At 40.1% G+C, this 15,995-nt stretch overlaps 1 protein-coding gene across 1 annotated transcript in view; it reads right to left on the reverse strand.

Annotated features, from left to right (window-relative positions):
• SLC39A9 (solute carrier family 39 member 9) overlaps positions 1-15,995 on the reverse strand; it is a 61,716-nt gene that overhangs the window by 38,234 nt on the left and 7,487 nt on the right. The window contains exon 2 of the mRNA XM_082734007.1: positions 1,235-1,343. Within this exon, the coding sequence (XP_082590133.1) occupies positions 1,235-1,343 (109 nt within the window). The remainder of the gene's footprint in view (positions 1-1,234; positions 1,344-15,995) is intronic.

Genomic DNA, 15,995 nt, shown 5'->3' on the forward strand with positions numbered 1-15,995 from the left:
TACTTCAAAATTTTCCATTTTAGGTTTGCGTTTTAAAATGTATACAGTAAATCAGTGCAATAGTACATGCTTATCTTCCCCCCCCCCCCCAAGAGGATGGGTCATCAAAAAAGAGAAGAAACCAGGGCGTCTGGGTGGCTCAGTGGGTTAAAGCTTCTGCCTTCAGCTCAGGTCATGATCCCAGGGTCGTGGGATGGAGCCCCATATCAGGTCCTCTGCTCAGCAGGGAGCCTGGTTTCTCCTCTCTCTCTCTGCCTACTTATGATCTCTGTCTGTCAAATAAATAAATAAAATCTTTTAAAAAATTTCTCTCTCCTATTTTGCAATAAGACCCCACAATACTCATACATAACATTGGCCACCACCCTCTAACACCATTCATTATGCCTATGTGCACATCCCAGGGAGGAGAGTATAATCACTCTAGATAAAGGACAGTTTTTTTCCTTGACTGAGATCTGAAAAGCTGCTTATTATATTGTATCTAGTATGAAGTTTGGAAAGTGCCTACTTTTCTATACTACTCTTAGAGTCCAGTAGAGTCCTGACACTTGAAGATTCCACTCACCAATGTAACAGTTGTGATTTCAATCTTTCACAGGTGCCTAAAGTCTTGTGACAAGCAGTAATCTGATTTTGCTGAGTCACAAATCTAAATCAAGCATGTTTCCAGGTGTGAGGACCAAACTGTCTAGCAGGTGAGCGATGCAAGCTGCCTGCCCAATATTTACTTTCACACACCTATACTGTGCATTCTCTGCTTGTTGTTCTTAGGGTCAGGAAAGACTTCTTTCATTTTTTTAGTTCTCCTTTACTTGCAGAGATCCTCACCAATTACCTGTAAATTACCTGTACCAATTACTGAAAAGACTCCGTAAATCCAAGTGTCTATCACCTGTTCCTTTTCTCAATTAAAGAACATTAAAAATACAATTACTATCATTTAGAATTTAAGTGGGCTTTAAAAAAGATTGTCATACTTAGAAAGTCTGGAATTCATGCATTATAGTAAATGAATCTTAAGTGGCATTCATGAACAGGGGATTCAATTCACAAACTGCTAAGGATGTGTTCAATGTCAAAGACGTCAAAAGGTATGTTTTAAGAACTTTTCCCAAGACAGAATTCTATGACAAATATGAACTATGTTCAGGAAAAAACCCATGAGGCTTCTCCTTTCAGTCCTCCATGTCAACAATGTATCTCAAAGAAGACCCTGTTCTTTGTCTCTCACCCGCAAGAATATCTTCATAAAGTGCATGTACTCCTTCGGGCACGATGACCGCCAGTGCAGTTCCACAGAGAAGGCCAGCTCCCAAAACTGTCACCAGCTTTAGCCGCTCCTGGAAAGAAAATACCAGAAACTGTTGAAAAGATTGATGATCAAATGAGAAAAAGTTTCTGAAGGATCTGTAATCAAGACCGTGAGCTGCTCATTTGTGAGACCAAAATCTACAATGGCTAGTGAACATGAAACACGGTCAGCTTCATGAAGAATTAATGCCAATTAAAACAAGGAGATGCCACTTATAAATTTACCAGATTGGCAACGATGTGGGAAAATTTGTCTATCGTCCATGATGGGAGAAACAAGCACATTTATCTGAGGCAGCGAGAAATGTCAATTACTACAACGTATGGTGACCGCTATTTGGCAATTTCAATTTAAAGCCTCAAAAATGTGAATTCTTTCATCCAGCAATTTCACTTCTAGAAATTTATCCTAAGAAAGAACTATGCAAAGATGATCACTGCACTAAGAGTGCAAACCTAAAAATATCCTAATAGTCAAAAAAGGAGATTGCGTGACTAAACCATAATACTTCGTCACAGTATAACAACACCCAGCGATTAAACATTATGATTCAGGTCTCTTCACAGATACAGAAAGTCATGATGCACTGCTATGAGGAAAAAGCTGGTGGCAAACAATATGCATTGAAAATCTCATATTTGTAATAAAAAGTATACACATAGGTAAAACAAGTGTAAATCAAACATTAACAAATGTTTTGACTTTATAAAACATAAGCATAATATGTAATACACAACTTACAAAAATATTTGTAAGTGAACAACAATGAATATGTATTACTCATATAATAAAAAATATGCTTAATTAATACAGTACTAAAATGTTTTATGGATGTCTTTCAAAAACTGCTTTACTGAGGTGTGACTGGAATCCAAAAGCTGTAAATATTTAATGTATACAACTTGATGTGTACAGAGATAAGTATATATCTGTGAAACTATCATTACAATCAATGCCATTAGTGATTTATAGTTTTGATCTGAGCTAATCTCAATTTTTTTCTTACTACCCAAATTTCTTTGAGAGACTGCCTCCTGACATACGAGATATAAAAGATTACATTTCAAAGTTTCTTGAAGTAGTGGTGTACCCTATATGGCTTCCTGGAGTCTTAGCGGTATGAAAAATGATCCTAAAGCCTAAAAGAGGGAAATTTTGTACTTCAAGAAAAAGTTTCCGTAACTAATGGAGTATCATGTACTTCACATTTCTGTTTTAGTATTAAGAGGTTAGCAAAAATAACAATGGCTGTATTATCTCTGACATACTACTGAACTTGTGACTCTGAGGCTAGGGGATAAGTATATAATATGCATACATATATGCTGTCTCTATGGGAAAATGGTTTCTTAGCTGACAGGCTAGGTGAAGCATTACCACCCCCTCATTTGGGAGAAGAAAGGAATCTGTATCTCATTGTGTGTCTAGTGAAAATGGAGAAACTACAGCTGCAATGTCAGCACCAACTCACACTTGCCATACAGCAAGAGGGGGATTCCTTGCTCCCTAGCACAAAGGCCAGGTCGGTCCTTGCTACATTCAGGATGGCCAATATTAGCTACTTGTAAACAGAGCATTCTGAATGCATCCCGCAGTTGGGGACACTGGCTCGGGAGGCAGAACTGACTTCACGGTTAATAATTCAGTACTTTAGCTTTACTTCTGTTAAATAAATATTTTTTTACATGTCTTATACGGGAGGCAACAGGACAAAGTGATTGAAAGTGATTGAAGCATGACACCAAACAACTGGTGTTACTATTTTAATATTTAATACTGAGCTATTCTAAGAGCTTTTGTCTTTTACAAGTTACTAAACTCATCAAAGCACTGTTAATCACGGCATTCATTTGAGACCAACTGTCAGAGCACGGAGAACACAAGACAGAAAAGCAGCTCTGTTCTGTGTAAAAGGGGACATGGTATATGACTTAGTCTTCTCATCACTTTCTCTAACGAAGTCATAAAAGTCACCTTTGTTTTATTTATTTATTTATTTATTTTTAATTTTAAAAAATTTTTAAAAGATTTTATTTATTTATTTGCCAGAGAGAGAGAGAGAGAGAGTGAGTGAGCACAGGCAGGCAGAGTGGCAGCAGAGGCAGAGGGAGAAACAGGCTCCCCGCCAAGCAAGGAGCCCGATGTGGGACTCGATCCCAGGACGCTGGGATCATGACCTGAGCCGAAGGCAGCCGCTTAACCAACTGTGCCACCCAGGCATCCCACCTTTGTTTTAAATGTAAAGTTTTACTCCTGAGGAAGGACAAAAATAATGGTAAACTGAACTGGACTAAGCATACCATTTCACTGTAGGGACTTGGTGTCAGAACTCCAAAATTCAAACTAATGAATAAATTGCTGGGGAAGAAAGCTGTCCTTTCAGCATTTTGACTACGACTATGCTCTACTCTGGGAAATGGAAATGAAAGATGCCCCTACCTTGCAAATTAAGGGAAGATGAGAAGTGATGAAAGGGATGTATTTAAAAGAGAAAGAGCTGAGCACCCTCAACAATCGCTTAGGTGGCAGCTCACATCATAAGCATAAATTAATTCCTGATGGATTATACTTTAATATAAAATCTAGAACACAAAACTTCTAGAAGGGAAGAGTATTTTTGCAATCTTAGTGTTCGTAAAATTTCTTAGCAAGGACATACACAAAAAGAATTTAAAACATTTGCCGATCCACTAAGAAAATGAACAGACCAGCTACATAGTGGAAGAAAATACCCACAACACATCTATCTGTTGTGGATGCTGCGGTGACACTGCCCACATCCATCTCCTCCAGGCTGGAGACACCTGCTCCCCGAGCTGCTGGGAGTGTTGCCTACTGCTGGCTCACAGCTGAGTCCCTCTGAGGACCTGACCTTGGGCCCAAGGGTACCAACTAACCTAAGGCTATATTCCCTCTGACAGGGTAGTCTACATCCCAAGACTAGTCCCTTGCATTGTATGGAAGGAGGTACAAAGCCAGGTCCCCTTGCCTCAATTATGGGTATCTCTCAAGAGCCAGGTGAGCCTGAGGCCTCTATTGTAACCAAATTACAGTTCAACTTCTCCATCTGCTTATCCCTACATACTCTTTCCCACGTGTTATTCCCAAGAGCACTCACCAATAAACTTCCTACGTGCAAATCTCCTTCTCAGAGTCTATTTTCTATGGACTAAGAAACTGATAAGGGCTTGTGAAATATAAAGAACTTCCACAACTTTCTCAACTCAGTAAAAGGTAAACACAAACAAACAAAAAACCCACACAACAAAAAATGAATAAAATATTGAATAGATACGTCACCAAAGATATATGAATGTATGATATACCCATGAAAAGATGCTCAGCATCGTTACTCACCAGGAAAATGCAAATCTAAACTACAAAATACCTCCTTACCCCCACTAGAATGGCTCAGATTAACGACTGATGACACTAAATGATAGCAAAGATACAGAACAACTGGAACTCTCCGTGCATTGCTGCCAGGACCATAAAATGATACAATCACTCTGGCAACTCTTAGTCTCTTATCAAGTTAAACCAGCAATTCCACTTTTGGTATTTTCCAAGAGAAATAAAAATGTATGTTCACAAAAACACTTGTACAAGAATGTTCACAGAGGTTTATCAATAATAAGCACAATTTGATCAGCTGTCCATCAACAGGAGAATAGATACACAAACTGTGGTACACTCACACAACGGAATACTACTCAGTAACAAAAAGCTGCTACATGGGACGCCTGGGTGGCTCAGTAGGTTAAGCTGCTGCCTTCTGCTCAGGTCATGATCCCAGGGTGCTGGGATCGAGTCCCGCATCAGGCTCCTTGTCCAGCAGGGAGCCTGCTTTCCCTCTCTGCCTCTGCGTGCTACTCTGCCTGCTTGTGCTCTCTCTCTGACAATAAATAAAAAAATCTTTTTAAAAATCTTAAAAAAAAAAAAGTTGCTAGACCTCAACCTGATGAAGTTCAAAAACATTATCCTGATGTTTGAATGAAAGAAGCCTTACACAAAAGAGTTACTTACTGTCTGAGTCCATTTATATGAAGTTTAAAAGCAAGCCAAACTAACCCTTAGCAAAAGAAATCAGAACAGTGGCTGCCTGCAGCAAAACGGGTTAGTGTAAGAACATAGTGGCCAGAGGGATTAACATTAACTAGAAAATGGCACCAAGTTATTTTTTTTAGGATGATGCAAATGTTCTAAATCTTGACTGGGACATGAGGTACATTTTTATACATTTGTTGAAATTCATCAAACTGCATTAAGATAGGTACCTTTTACTCTACAAAATTGCATACGTATAAAAAAACCACCTAAGTACTGATTTATTCAGCCACGACCCCTGAAAGCATTCATTTTAGAGCTATTCAATTTTAACAAAGCTTCTTTATGGCAGCTCTTTGAAAACAAGCTCAAAGTCTATGTAGAATACTAAAGATACTTGGAAAATTTTTTCTTAAACAACTCACCTGTCATTCAGACATTCCTTTAAAATCATTCCTCATGGGGCACCTGGGTGGCTCAGTGGGTTAAACCTCTGCCTTTGGCTCAGGTCACGATCTCAGGGTCCTGGCATAAAGCCCCGCATCTGGCTCTCTGCTCAGCAGGGCCCCTGCTTCCCCCCTTCCCCCACCACCGCCTGCCTCTCTGCCTACTTGGGATGTCTCTCTCTCTGTCAAATAAATAAATAAAATCCTTAATAAAATAAAATAAAATAATTCCTCACGAGGGGTGTCTGTATGGCTCAGTTAGTTAAGCAACTGCTTTCAGCACAAGTCATGATCTGGAGTCCTGGATCGAATCCCACATCAGGATCCCTGCTCAGCAGGGAGTCCGCTTCTCCCTCTGACCCTTCCCCCTTCTCATGCTCTCTCTCTCAAATAAATAAATCTTTAAAAAAAAAAAAAGGCAAAATAAAATCATTCCTCACAATTTTATGTAAAGGACTGCTGGAAAAACCAGAGGTATTCACAATTCTGGACCAACCTACAAATTCACTAGGCACGCACCAGGTGCTTTAGAATATTCTACATTGGCAGGGCACCTGGGTGGCTCAGTAGGTTAAGCCTCTGCCTTTGGCTAGGGTCATGATTGACCTCAGGGTCCTGGGATTGAGCCCTGCACAGCAGGGAGCCTGCTTCCCTTTCTCTCTCTGCCCACTTGTGAACTCTCGCTCTCTGTCAAATAAATAAATAAAATCTTAAAAAAAAAAAAAGAATATTCTACACTGGTGTCATGTGAAGTTCTATAGAGTCAAGATTTAAAAAGCAGGAACAGGGGCGCCTGGGTGGCTCAGAGGGTTAAGCCACTGCCTTTGGCTCAGGTCATGATCTCAGGATCCTGGGATCGAGCCCTATATCGGGCTCTCTGCTCAGCGGGGAGCCTACTTCCTTCTCTCTCTCTGCCTGCTCGTGATCTCTGTCAAATAAATAAATAAAATCTAAAAAAAAAGGCAGGAACAGAGGTGAGTTTTTGAGGCTTGTGTACTACAACATGAAGTTGCAAGTGAAGTAGTACCATGTAAGATAACTAAGGGATACATGCCATCCAGAATAACTTAAGACATCTACGGGCATTAAGAAAAAAACTTTCGGGGAGCCTGCGTGGCTCAGTGGGTTACAGCCTCTGCCTTTGGCTCAGGTCATGATCTCAGGATCCTGGGATCGAGCCCCGCATCGGGCTCTCTACTTGGCAGGGAGCCTGCTTCCCTTCCTCTCTCTCTGCCTGCCTCTCTGCTTACTTGTGATCTCTGTCAAATAAATAAATAAAATCTTTAAAAAATAAAATAAAGGGGCACCTGGGTGGCTCAGTGGGTTAAGCCTCTGCCTTCAGCTCAGGTCATGATCTCAGGGTCCTGGAATCGAGCCCCACATTGGGCTCTCTGCTCAGCAGGGTGCCTGCTCCCCCCCTCCCCGCCTCTCTGCCTGCTTGTGATCTCTCTCTCTGTGAAATAAATAAATAAATATTTTTAAAAAATAGAATAAAAATAAAAATAAAAGAAAAAATAAAAGAAGAAACTTTCAAATCCATAAAGTAAAAGAAATTCTCCTAAAATGCTGCCTTATCCAAATTTTTAAAAAGACACAATGAAAATTATTTTCATTTTGTTAATCTTTAGACACATACTTTAAAAAGAGGGATACATTAGCTACCAAAGTTACCAAGACAGAATGCATATTTAAGAACTGGAAGAAAATGTAAAGAATGATCCTCTCTCGATATATAGATGAAGAATCAAAGGTCAAAGGTGAGAAATAATTTGCTTAAGATCCCATGGCTTAGGGGTGCCTGGTTGGCTCAGTGGGTTGGGCCTCTGCCTTTGGCTCAGGTCATAGTCTCAGGGTCCTGGGATCGAGCCCCACATCAGGCCCTCTGCTCAGCAGGGAGCCTGTTTCCCCCTCTCTCTCTGCCTCTCTGCCTACTTGTGATCTCTCTGTTAAATAAAGAAATAAAAATCTTAAAAAAAAAAAAAAAAAGATCCCATGGCTTAGATAGGTAGTGGTAGGGACATGATTAGATTTGACAATGCACTCTGTTGCCCTACACATTCCAAGACAATGTTTCAACACATAGCACAATATATACAATTCGTTATACAAAATTTATCTCTGAAGAAAGGTAACATTCAATCACACCACCTCTTTAAATATTATGAGCTGGGAAAACCCCTAAACAACATCAAGAGGAAAACCAAAATTCTAAAGCTTCAAGGCAAAGTACGAGGAGGACAAGGTACCAAGCTTTCCTAGCGTTATTTCTTCAATGTAGAAGACTATTCTTTATTCTGAGATTATGTCCTATCTGCTTTTTCATCTTAAAATATCCTTTCTTTTTTTTTTTTTTAAAAGATTTTATTTATTTATTTGACAGAGAGAGATCACAAGTAGGCAGTGAGGCAGGCAAAGAGAGAGGAGGAAGCAGGCTTCTCACTGAGCAGAGAGCCCAATGTGGGGCTCGATCCCAAGACCCTGGGATCATGACCTGAGCCGAAGGCAGAGGCTTAACCCACTGAACCACTCAGGTGCCCCTTAAAATATCCTTTCTTTTAAAAAAAATGATGGTGACAATGGTTTTTATTTTTAGCATCCTTACTTGGCAAAATTAAAAGCAGGCAATCCTGTGTCAATTTCCCCTAATTTCAAAAATACTACCGGTCTGGGAGACCCAAAAGCCTGGAAACTCCTGATCTTCAGTGTAAACATGAGATCTGTATTATAATACTATAAACAAATTAGAAACAAAGAATTTGAGAAACTGTGAGAGATCCAGGTAAACGTCAGTTAATCATCTACTTTTATAAAACCTCCTTGGAGAAAAGACAGTGTGAGCTAAAATTACTACATTATGTTTAGTTCCTTCTGAAATTAATTAAAGCACATATATTTACCAAATGAAGCAAAACATCCACTGAATACTATGTTTGTCCTTACCCCCAAATTGTAAGTTCCATGAAGGAAAAGAGATTTTTGTTTTTAATTTACTGCTCAATGCTCAACAGAAACTGCATATAACAAATTCTCCCTAAATATTTACTGAAAGAATGAATTAAATGCCCAGCACCACACAAAGGCACTAGGGACATGGTACCCCCCCCCCCCCGATTTCACTGGTTGCAGTATCAACAGATACACAGATGTAGTGGAACCATTTTACACCTGGGAAATTGCCCTAACATATTCCTTACAAGTATAATCATATCAAGAATTTTCAGTGGTTAGCTGCTTTGGAATTTATGCTTTAGCTCAAGGTCTATTCAAGTACATATAATAAAGAACCACAATGGGATTCCACTACAGTAAACATGAAGCAGTGCTGTCATTTGTCTCATTAATGCAAATATCTTAAATGACATCTATTTTTTCTTTCCAAGGAGCTCAGAACATTGCTCAGTTACTACTTCTTCAATCTTCAACAAAGCACTATGAAGGTTATTCATCCTCCGTAACTTTTATGAGCTAGGTAAATGTCTACTAACCTTCTCAGGGGGACTAATATTACAGAGGTACCACTTGTAATGACAAAAAGAATCCGTTTTCAAAAGATAAGCATCACTGTCACAGGTTGTAGTTTGTATTTTTACTTTATAAAAATTTATTAACTACCTAAATTATTTTAGATGCAATCTGATTTATTTCAAGCACTAAGATGTGGTTCCGGTTATCTGCATAACTGTTTTTTTTTTCACAGCTTCACAACTTGAGATTCAATCTCAAAACTATGCATATGTCAAAGTTAAAATGCTGACAGGTTCACTTCTTTGCTTATGGTAAGTCACTATAAGTCACTATAAGGATGTATCTGAATGAAGAACTACATATTCCAAGTGTGGTTCAAGATGAAAATGGGGTTCCCAAAGCAATAGTTTCTGTCAGAGAAATGACATATTTCTCAAAAGAAGCATGGACTCTGCAATGCCATTAACCAATACTTCATTCTATGGTTTCACAGCTGCAGTTTGACTGAGCCAAAGGACTGACCAGATATATTAATTAAAACAACTTGTATTTGGGTGCCTGGGTGGCTCAGTGGGTTAAGCCTCTGCCTTTCGCTCAGGTCATGATCTCAGGGTCCTGGGATTGAGCCCCACATCAGGCTCTCTGCTCAGCTCTCTCTCTCTGACAAATCAAAATACAAAATCTTGAAGAAAAAAAAAAGACTGCTCCCTTCAAAGCTCAAGGCACTGAGGGATAAAATATCCTAGGGTCCACAGTAACTCTTGTTCAAGCAACAAAGGCCATCTCCATATTCTTACAAACAAACCTACTTCAAGGCGATCCTTCCTATGCCAATTTAATTGGTATATTACCTGTTATTAACTGTCAGGAACAGGTAATGAAGAAAATTCAAATACGAACTTGCTCTTCAAGGCCCGACAACTGAGACAAGATGCCTAAAAATTTCCTGCCTCTAAGTTGCAGCAGTGACCCTGAGTAAGTTCAGTGTCCTCCTCTGTGAGGGGTACGACCACACTGCTATTATCATGCAGCAGTAGGACATCAGCACACTTAGCACATTATCAATTATCTCTAACATCATTAGCAGCATGCAGAAAGGGCTTCCTAAGCTCCTTCTTCACAAGAATAACAAATCAAGCCCCAGATATTTGGATAAAAATTCAGCAAACAATGCTCTGATATTTGCCATTTTTCCAGTGGCATACAGGCTTCCACTTTCTTAATTCTTTTGACTTAGAGATAATAATTAGCAATACTCTATTAATGCCACTTTCTCCAATTTTGGAAAACAAGACTGATTTTTTTAAAGCGTTTTTTCAAACATAAAAGAGCTAAGCATAAATGGAAATCCCCTTTGTGGTGGTTCAGTGTGACTACAAAAACAAATAAAAACCCACTGGGAAAACACTGGCAATTCATACTGTATTATTAATATATAAGATGTTTAATTGACCTGAGAAAATTAAAATAATAAAAATACATTTACCCAGGACTCTGGGGTTCCTCACTCAGTTAAGCATCCAACTCTTGATTTTGGCTCAAGTCATGATCTCGGGGTTTTGAGTCTGAGCCCCACATGAGGCTCATGCTATGCATGGAGCCTGTTTACGATTCTCTCCCTCCTGGGGCACCTGGGTGGCTCAGTGGGTTAAAGCCTCTGCCTTCGGCTCAGGCCATGATCTCAAGGTTCTAGGATCCAGCCCCGCATAGAGCTCTCTGCTTGGCAGGGAGCCTGCTTCTTCCCTTTTCTCTCTGCCTGTCTCTCTGCCTACTTGTGATCTCTGTCTGTCAAATAAATAAATAAAATCTTTAAAAAAATATTAAAAAAAAAAAAGATTCTCTCCCTCCCTCTGTCTCACCCCGCCTAAAATTTTTTTCCTTTATCAAATTAGCGAAGCTTAAAAACCTAGTATTCAGAATGCCTGGGTTCTCAGTCAGTAAAGCGTCTGCCTTCGGATCAGGTCATGATCCTTGGGTCCTAGGATCGAGTCCCACACTCGGCTCCCTCCTCAGCAGGAGCCTGTTTCTCCCTCTCCCTCTGCCAGCTGTTCCCTCTGCTTATATGTTCTCTCTCTCTCTGTCAGATAAATAAATAAAATCTTTAAAAACAAAATAGTATTGAACGTTTGTGAGACTGTGTCATTTGCATTTGTTGGAAAAAATGCATTTTTTAAAAAACTTCATAAAACAGATTGAGAACCTTCTTAAGAACATTTATTTCCTTTGATCTTGTTATTCTACTCCTAAGGACATAATCTGAAATATGTTCATAGCATTAGACACAGAAACATTCATTCAAAACTACTGTCATAGCAAAAATGTGAGAACAAGTTAAATACATAAAAATAACTTTTATGCATAAAATAACTGAGTGTAATGAAAACATTAAAAAGTGCCCAGAATACATTTTTAGTAATAAAAGAAAATGCTTGGGGCGCCTGGGTGGCTCAGTGGGTTAAAGCCTCTGCCTTCAGCTCAGGTCATGATCCCAGGGTCCTGAGATCAAGCCCCGCATCAGGCTCTCTGTTCAGCAGGGAGCCTGCTTACCTTCCTCTCTCTCTGCCTGCCTCTCTGCCTACTTGTGATCTCTATCAAATAAATAAATAAATAAATAAATAAATATCTTTAAAAAAAAAAAAAGAAAGAAAAGAAAATGCTTATGTTATACTACCAGGTGAAAGAAGGGAGAACGTAAAATTATACATAAACCACATAATTAACCACATTAAAAAAGCAAATAGAGGGACGCCTGGGTGGCTCAGTTGGTTAAGCAGCTGCCTTCGGCTCAGGTCATGATCCCAGCGTCCTGGGATCGAGTCCCATATCGGGCTCCTTACTCCGCAGGGAGCCTGCTTCTCCCTCTGACTCTGCCTTCCACTCTGTCTGCCTGTGCTCGCTCTCACTCTCTCTCTCACAAATAAATAAATAAAAAAAATCTTTAAAAAAAAAAAAAAAAGCAAATAGAAAAAAAAGAATGGAAAGATATAAAAAATGTTACTAGCAATTCTCACTGGACAGTGAAAAGGTAGATGATTTTATTTTCCTTTTACAGATGAACATATTTTCTAAATTTTCACAAAGAGCCTATTATATAGCCGAGCTTTTTTTTTTTTTTAATTTGTTCATTTATTTAGAGGCTGTAAAAATAGCGGCTTTGAATTTACTAAACTCACTCTGAACTTAGTTTCCTCATCCATAAACAGAATAAGAATTCTTCGCTCTCAAGGTTACTGTTAAAATCAACAAAGATCTTGACACATAAATTAATACTGCAGCTATTATTATTATTAATTATTATACTGTGGTTGGATTAGAGAGCACAATGACCTTAATAATGTACACTTGGAGATGTCCTCCACTTTATTAAGTGGTTCTAACAACTGCACTTCAATGTTCTGTAATAATCTGAAATGTTTTCTAGTCTCCCCCTCTTGTCATGTTGTGATGTATTTTCCCCACTTGCTTCCCCCAACCCTTCTGGTTTGCAGTTTCTACTTTTCTTTCCTTTTTTATGCCTGTAAGCTAGTCTTTTTTTCTTTCTTTCTTTCTTCAAAATTATTTATTTATTTATTTATTTATTTAACAGAGCATGCGAGAGAGATCACAAGTAGGCAGAGAGGCAGGCAGAGAGAGGGGAAGCAGGCTCCTGGCTGAGCAGACAGCCCAATATGGGGCTCGATCCCAGGACCCTGAGATCATGACCTGAGCTGAAGGCACAGACTTAACCCACTAAGCCACCCAGGTACCCCGCTGTTTCTAGTTTTCAAAGGGCTTAGAAATGAGTCTAGCCCAGAGTTCTAGACTGGCAATTCATAAACATGGGTTGTCTGGCCCACACAGTGATCTAAAAATATTTGATTTAGAGCCAAAATATAAAATTCAGAGTATTTCATGTAAAAATCCCAATTTCCAGCTTCTGAAAAGTGGGATGATTTGGCCACACCAAGACTTAGGTCGTCCAATGACACAGGTTGTTCAGATGACCACAGTTCTTGCCCCTCCCTCCTGACTCCCAGGCACTGACACTCAAGGTCAGCTACCACCTATCATAGCACTTGAAGTGTTTTATCTTACTCCAGGCCTGATTCACAGTCCAGCCTTAGCAGTTATTGACTTTTATGACCCATTACCTAGTTGTATTAGTCAGGGTCCAATCAAGAAAGAAAAATCATAATTTGAACAAGGGAAGTTTAAAACAGGGGACAGAATTATGAGAAGTTAACTAATAGGACCAAACTCTTAAGAATAGCAGATAAAAGGAGCGCCTGATGTAGGACTGAGGTAAGAGTGGTCAAAGAAGAGGTCCTATGTGTGCGAATATCTAAACCCTGCTGAAAGGGCATGCCTGGGACTCAATGAAGAGCAGTAAAAGGTTTTGGGACCCATTCTGATGTATGTGGGGTGGGGGTGGGGGGTCCCCACACCAAGCAATGCTGGGACATCAGCTGGGTGTACCACAATCCAACTTAATTCTAATACTATCTACTCGGAGACATTAGATCCCCACAGGTTAAGGGTTCTATCCTATAAGACTGCCCCCCAGCTTTATAAAAGAGAACTTCAACTGCCTCCATTTTGACCTTGACCTTTCTAACTTACCAAGTTCTTCTTTCCAGCTTATCTCTTACCTGTGGCAAAAGACCCTAGAGGCAAAGCATCCCCCAAAGGAAACAAAACTACCCCCTGAAACAGTAATGGCTGCCCTGAGGCAGCAAGACCCTGTATAACTGACCCCAAGGCAATGACTGACCTGGCTACTGCCCACCTGCCCGCACCCACTGAGCTTTGCGCCACATTTTCCTCATATAAACCTGGAAATATTTTCAGTACTTTGGAAAAACCTCTTTGAGACTTTAGTCCAGCTGCCATCTTGGTGTTGACCTCATTGACATAAACTCCTTTCTCATTTCACAATTACTTATCTCTCTGCCTTCGGATTTTGTCAGCAGCTAGTGGCCAAACCTGGTGTGTCTGGGACCCCTCCCCCTTGGAGCCAGGTGCTCAGGCGCCCCTGCACCCCACCTACGTCCAGACGCCAGTGCAAGTCCAGATTGTCACCTATGTTTCTGACCTCCTTTCCTTGGGTTTGATTAATCTGCTACAGTGGCTCAGAGAACTCAAAGAAACATTTTACTTATCAGATTAATTAATTGGTTTATTATGAAAAGGTATAATTCAGATACAGCCGGATAGAAGAGCTGCACAGGGCCAAGTATGGGGAAAGGGCTCAGAGCTTCCATGCCCCTTCCAGGCATAAAATTCTCCCAGCATCTCCATGTGTTCATCAACCTAGAAGTTCTCTGATCCCTGTCTTTCTGGGTTTTTATGAAGGCTTCATTACATAGGCAGGGCTGAATAAATCATTGGCCATTGGCAATTAATTTAACCTCCTGGCCCTCTCCCTTCCAGGTTTGGAATGAAGGTTCCAACCTTCCAATCACATGGTTCTCCTGGCAACCAGCCTCCAACCTTAGGACCTAGGGGCATTCTAGAAATCATTTCATTCACAAAGCAAAAGACATCTTTATGGCTCTCATCACTTTGGAAATTCCAGGGTTTTAGGACCTCTGTGCCGGAAATAGGAAGATCAAATCTATATTGATTATAAAGTACAATATTAGAGGCAGAGAAGTTTCTGTGGTGCCACACTGGAGAAACTTGCTAGAAATATGTACTCTTGGCTGCTGGGAAACTGTGTTACAAGGAGAGACTCTCCTATCCTATAAAACTACCCAAGGCAGGGTGGTGCCAGTGAGAACTACTGACTGGTGGGTGCTGGAGAAGTATGTGTTTAGCAGGAGCCTCTGGCTTGAAAACCTGCCTGCAGTGCAGGAGCTGGGCCCTGGAGAAGCCTACCTGGCGGCCAGAGAAGCCTACCTGGCGGCCAGAGAAGCCAAATGTGTGTGTGCAGCAGGCTGCACTGGGGACGCTGGGCACTGGGGAGGCTGGCTGCCTGTGCTCTAAGAATCGTCACCCGAGTCGTTGCCCAGGAGCAAACATGGACCAAGAAGGAAACACCCTTCCTCTTACAATTTCTCTCCAGTATCCTCTAACTGTGCCAGCTGGCAAAGGAAAAATACTTAAAGGGCCCAGATCTGTTTCTGCAGAGTAGTCAATGAAGAGTAAATTTGGAGCTGAAAGGCAATAAATTGATAAATGACACACTAACCTACTAAAATTACCCAAAAAAGACACAGAAGCCAAGTGACACCTAAGAACAGAAGAGAGCAAGTAAAATGCTTGCTCTTCAGGCTACCTATTTAGCTACTCACACACTTTTCTGGTGCTATAGATTAACGAAGTTTCTGGATGGACAAGTTCCACACAAAAGAGGTGCTACCAATATTCTCCTTCATCTCTATTATAATAACTAATATTTATTAAGTATTTACTATGCCAAGAATGTCATCTCACATATATCAATTCATTTAATCCTTAAAACAATCCTACAAGATAGATACTTCTATTATCTTCACTTTACAAAAGTTCAAGTAATGTACCCAAGATAACAACAGGCAGCAAATGGCAGAGCCACAATCTGAATTTATGTAATTTAGCTCCAAAATCTATACTCTTCTTCAATTCAATTTCTTAAATTCAATTTCGTTAACATATAGTGTATTACTAGTTTCAGGGGTAGAATTTAGTGATTCATCAGTTGCATATCACACTCATTACATCAAGTGCTCTCCTTAATGTTCATCATCCAATTACCCCTGCCC

This window comes from Mustela nivalis (genome assembly GCF_964662115.1).
Source record: "Mustela nivalis genome assembly, chromosome: 6".
In the NCBI taxonomy this organism is placed as follows: domain Eukaryota; kingdom Metazoa; phylum Chordata; class Mammalia; order Carnivora; family Mustelidae; genus Mustela; species Mustela nivalis.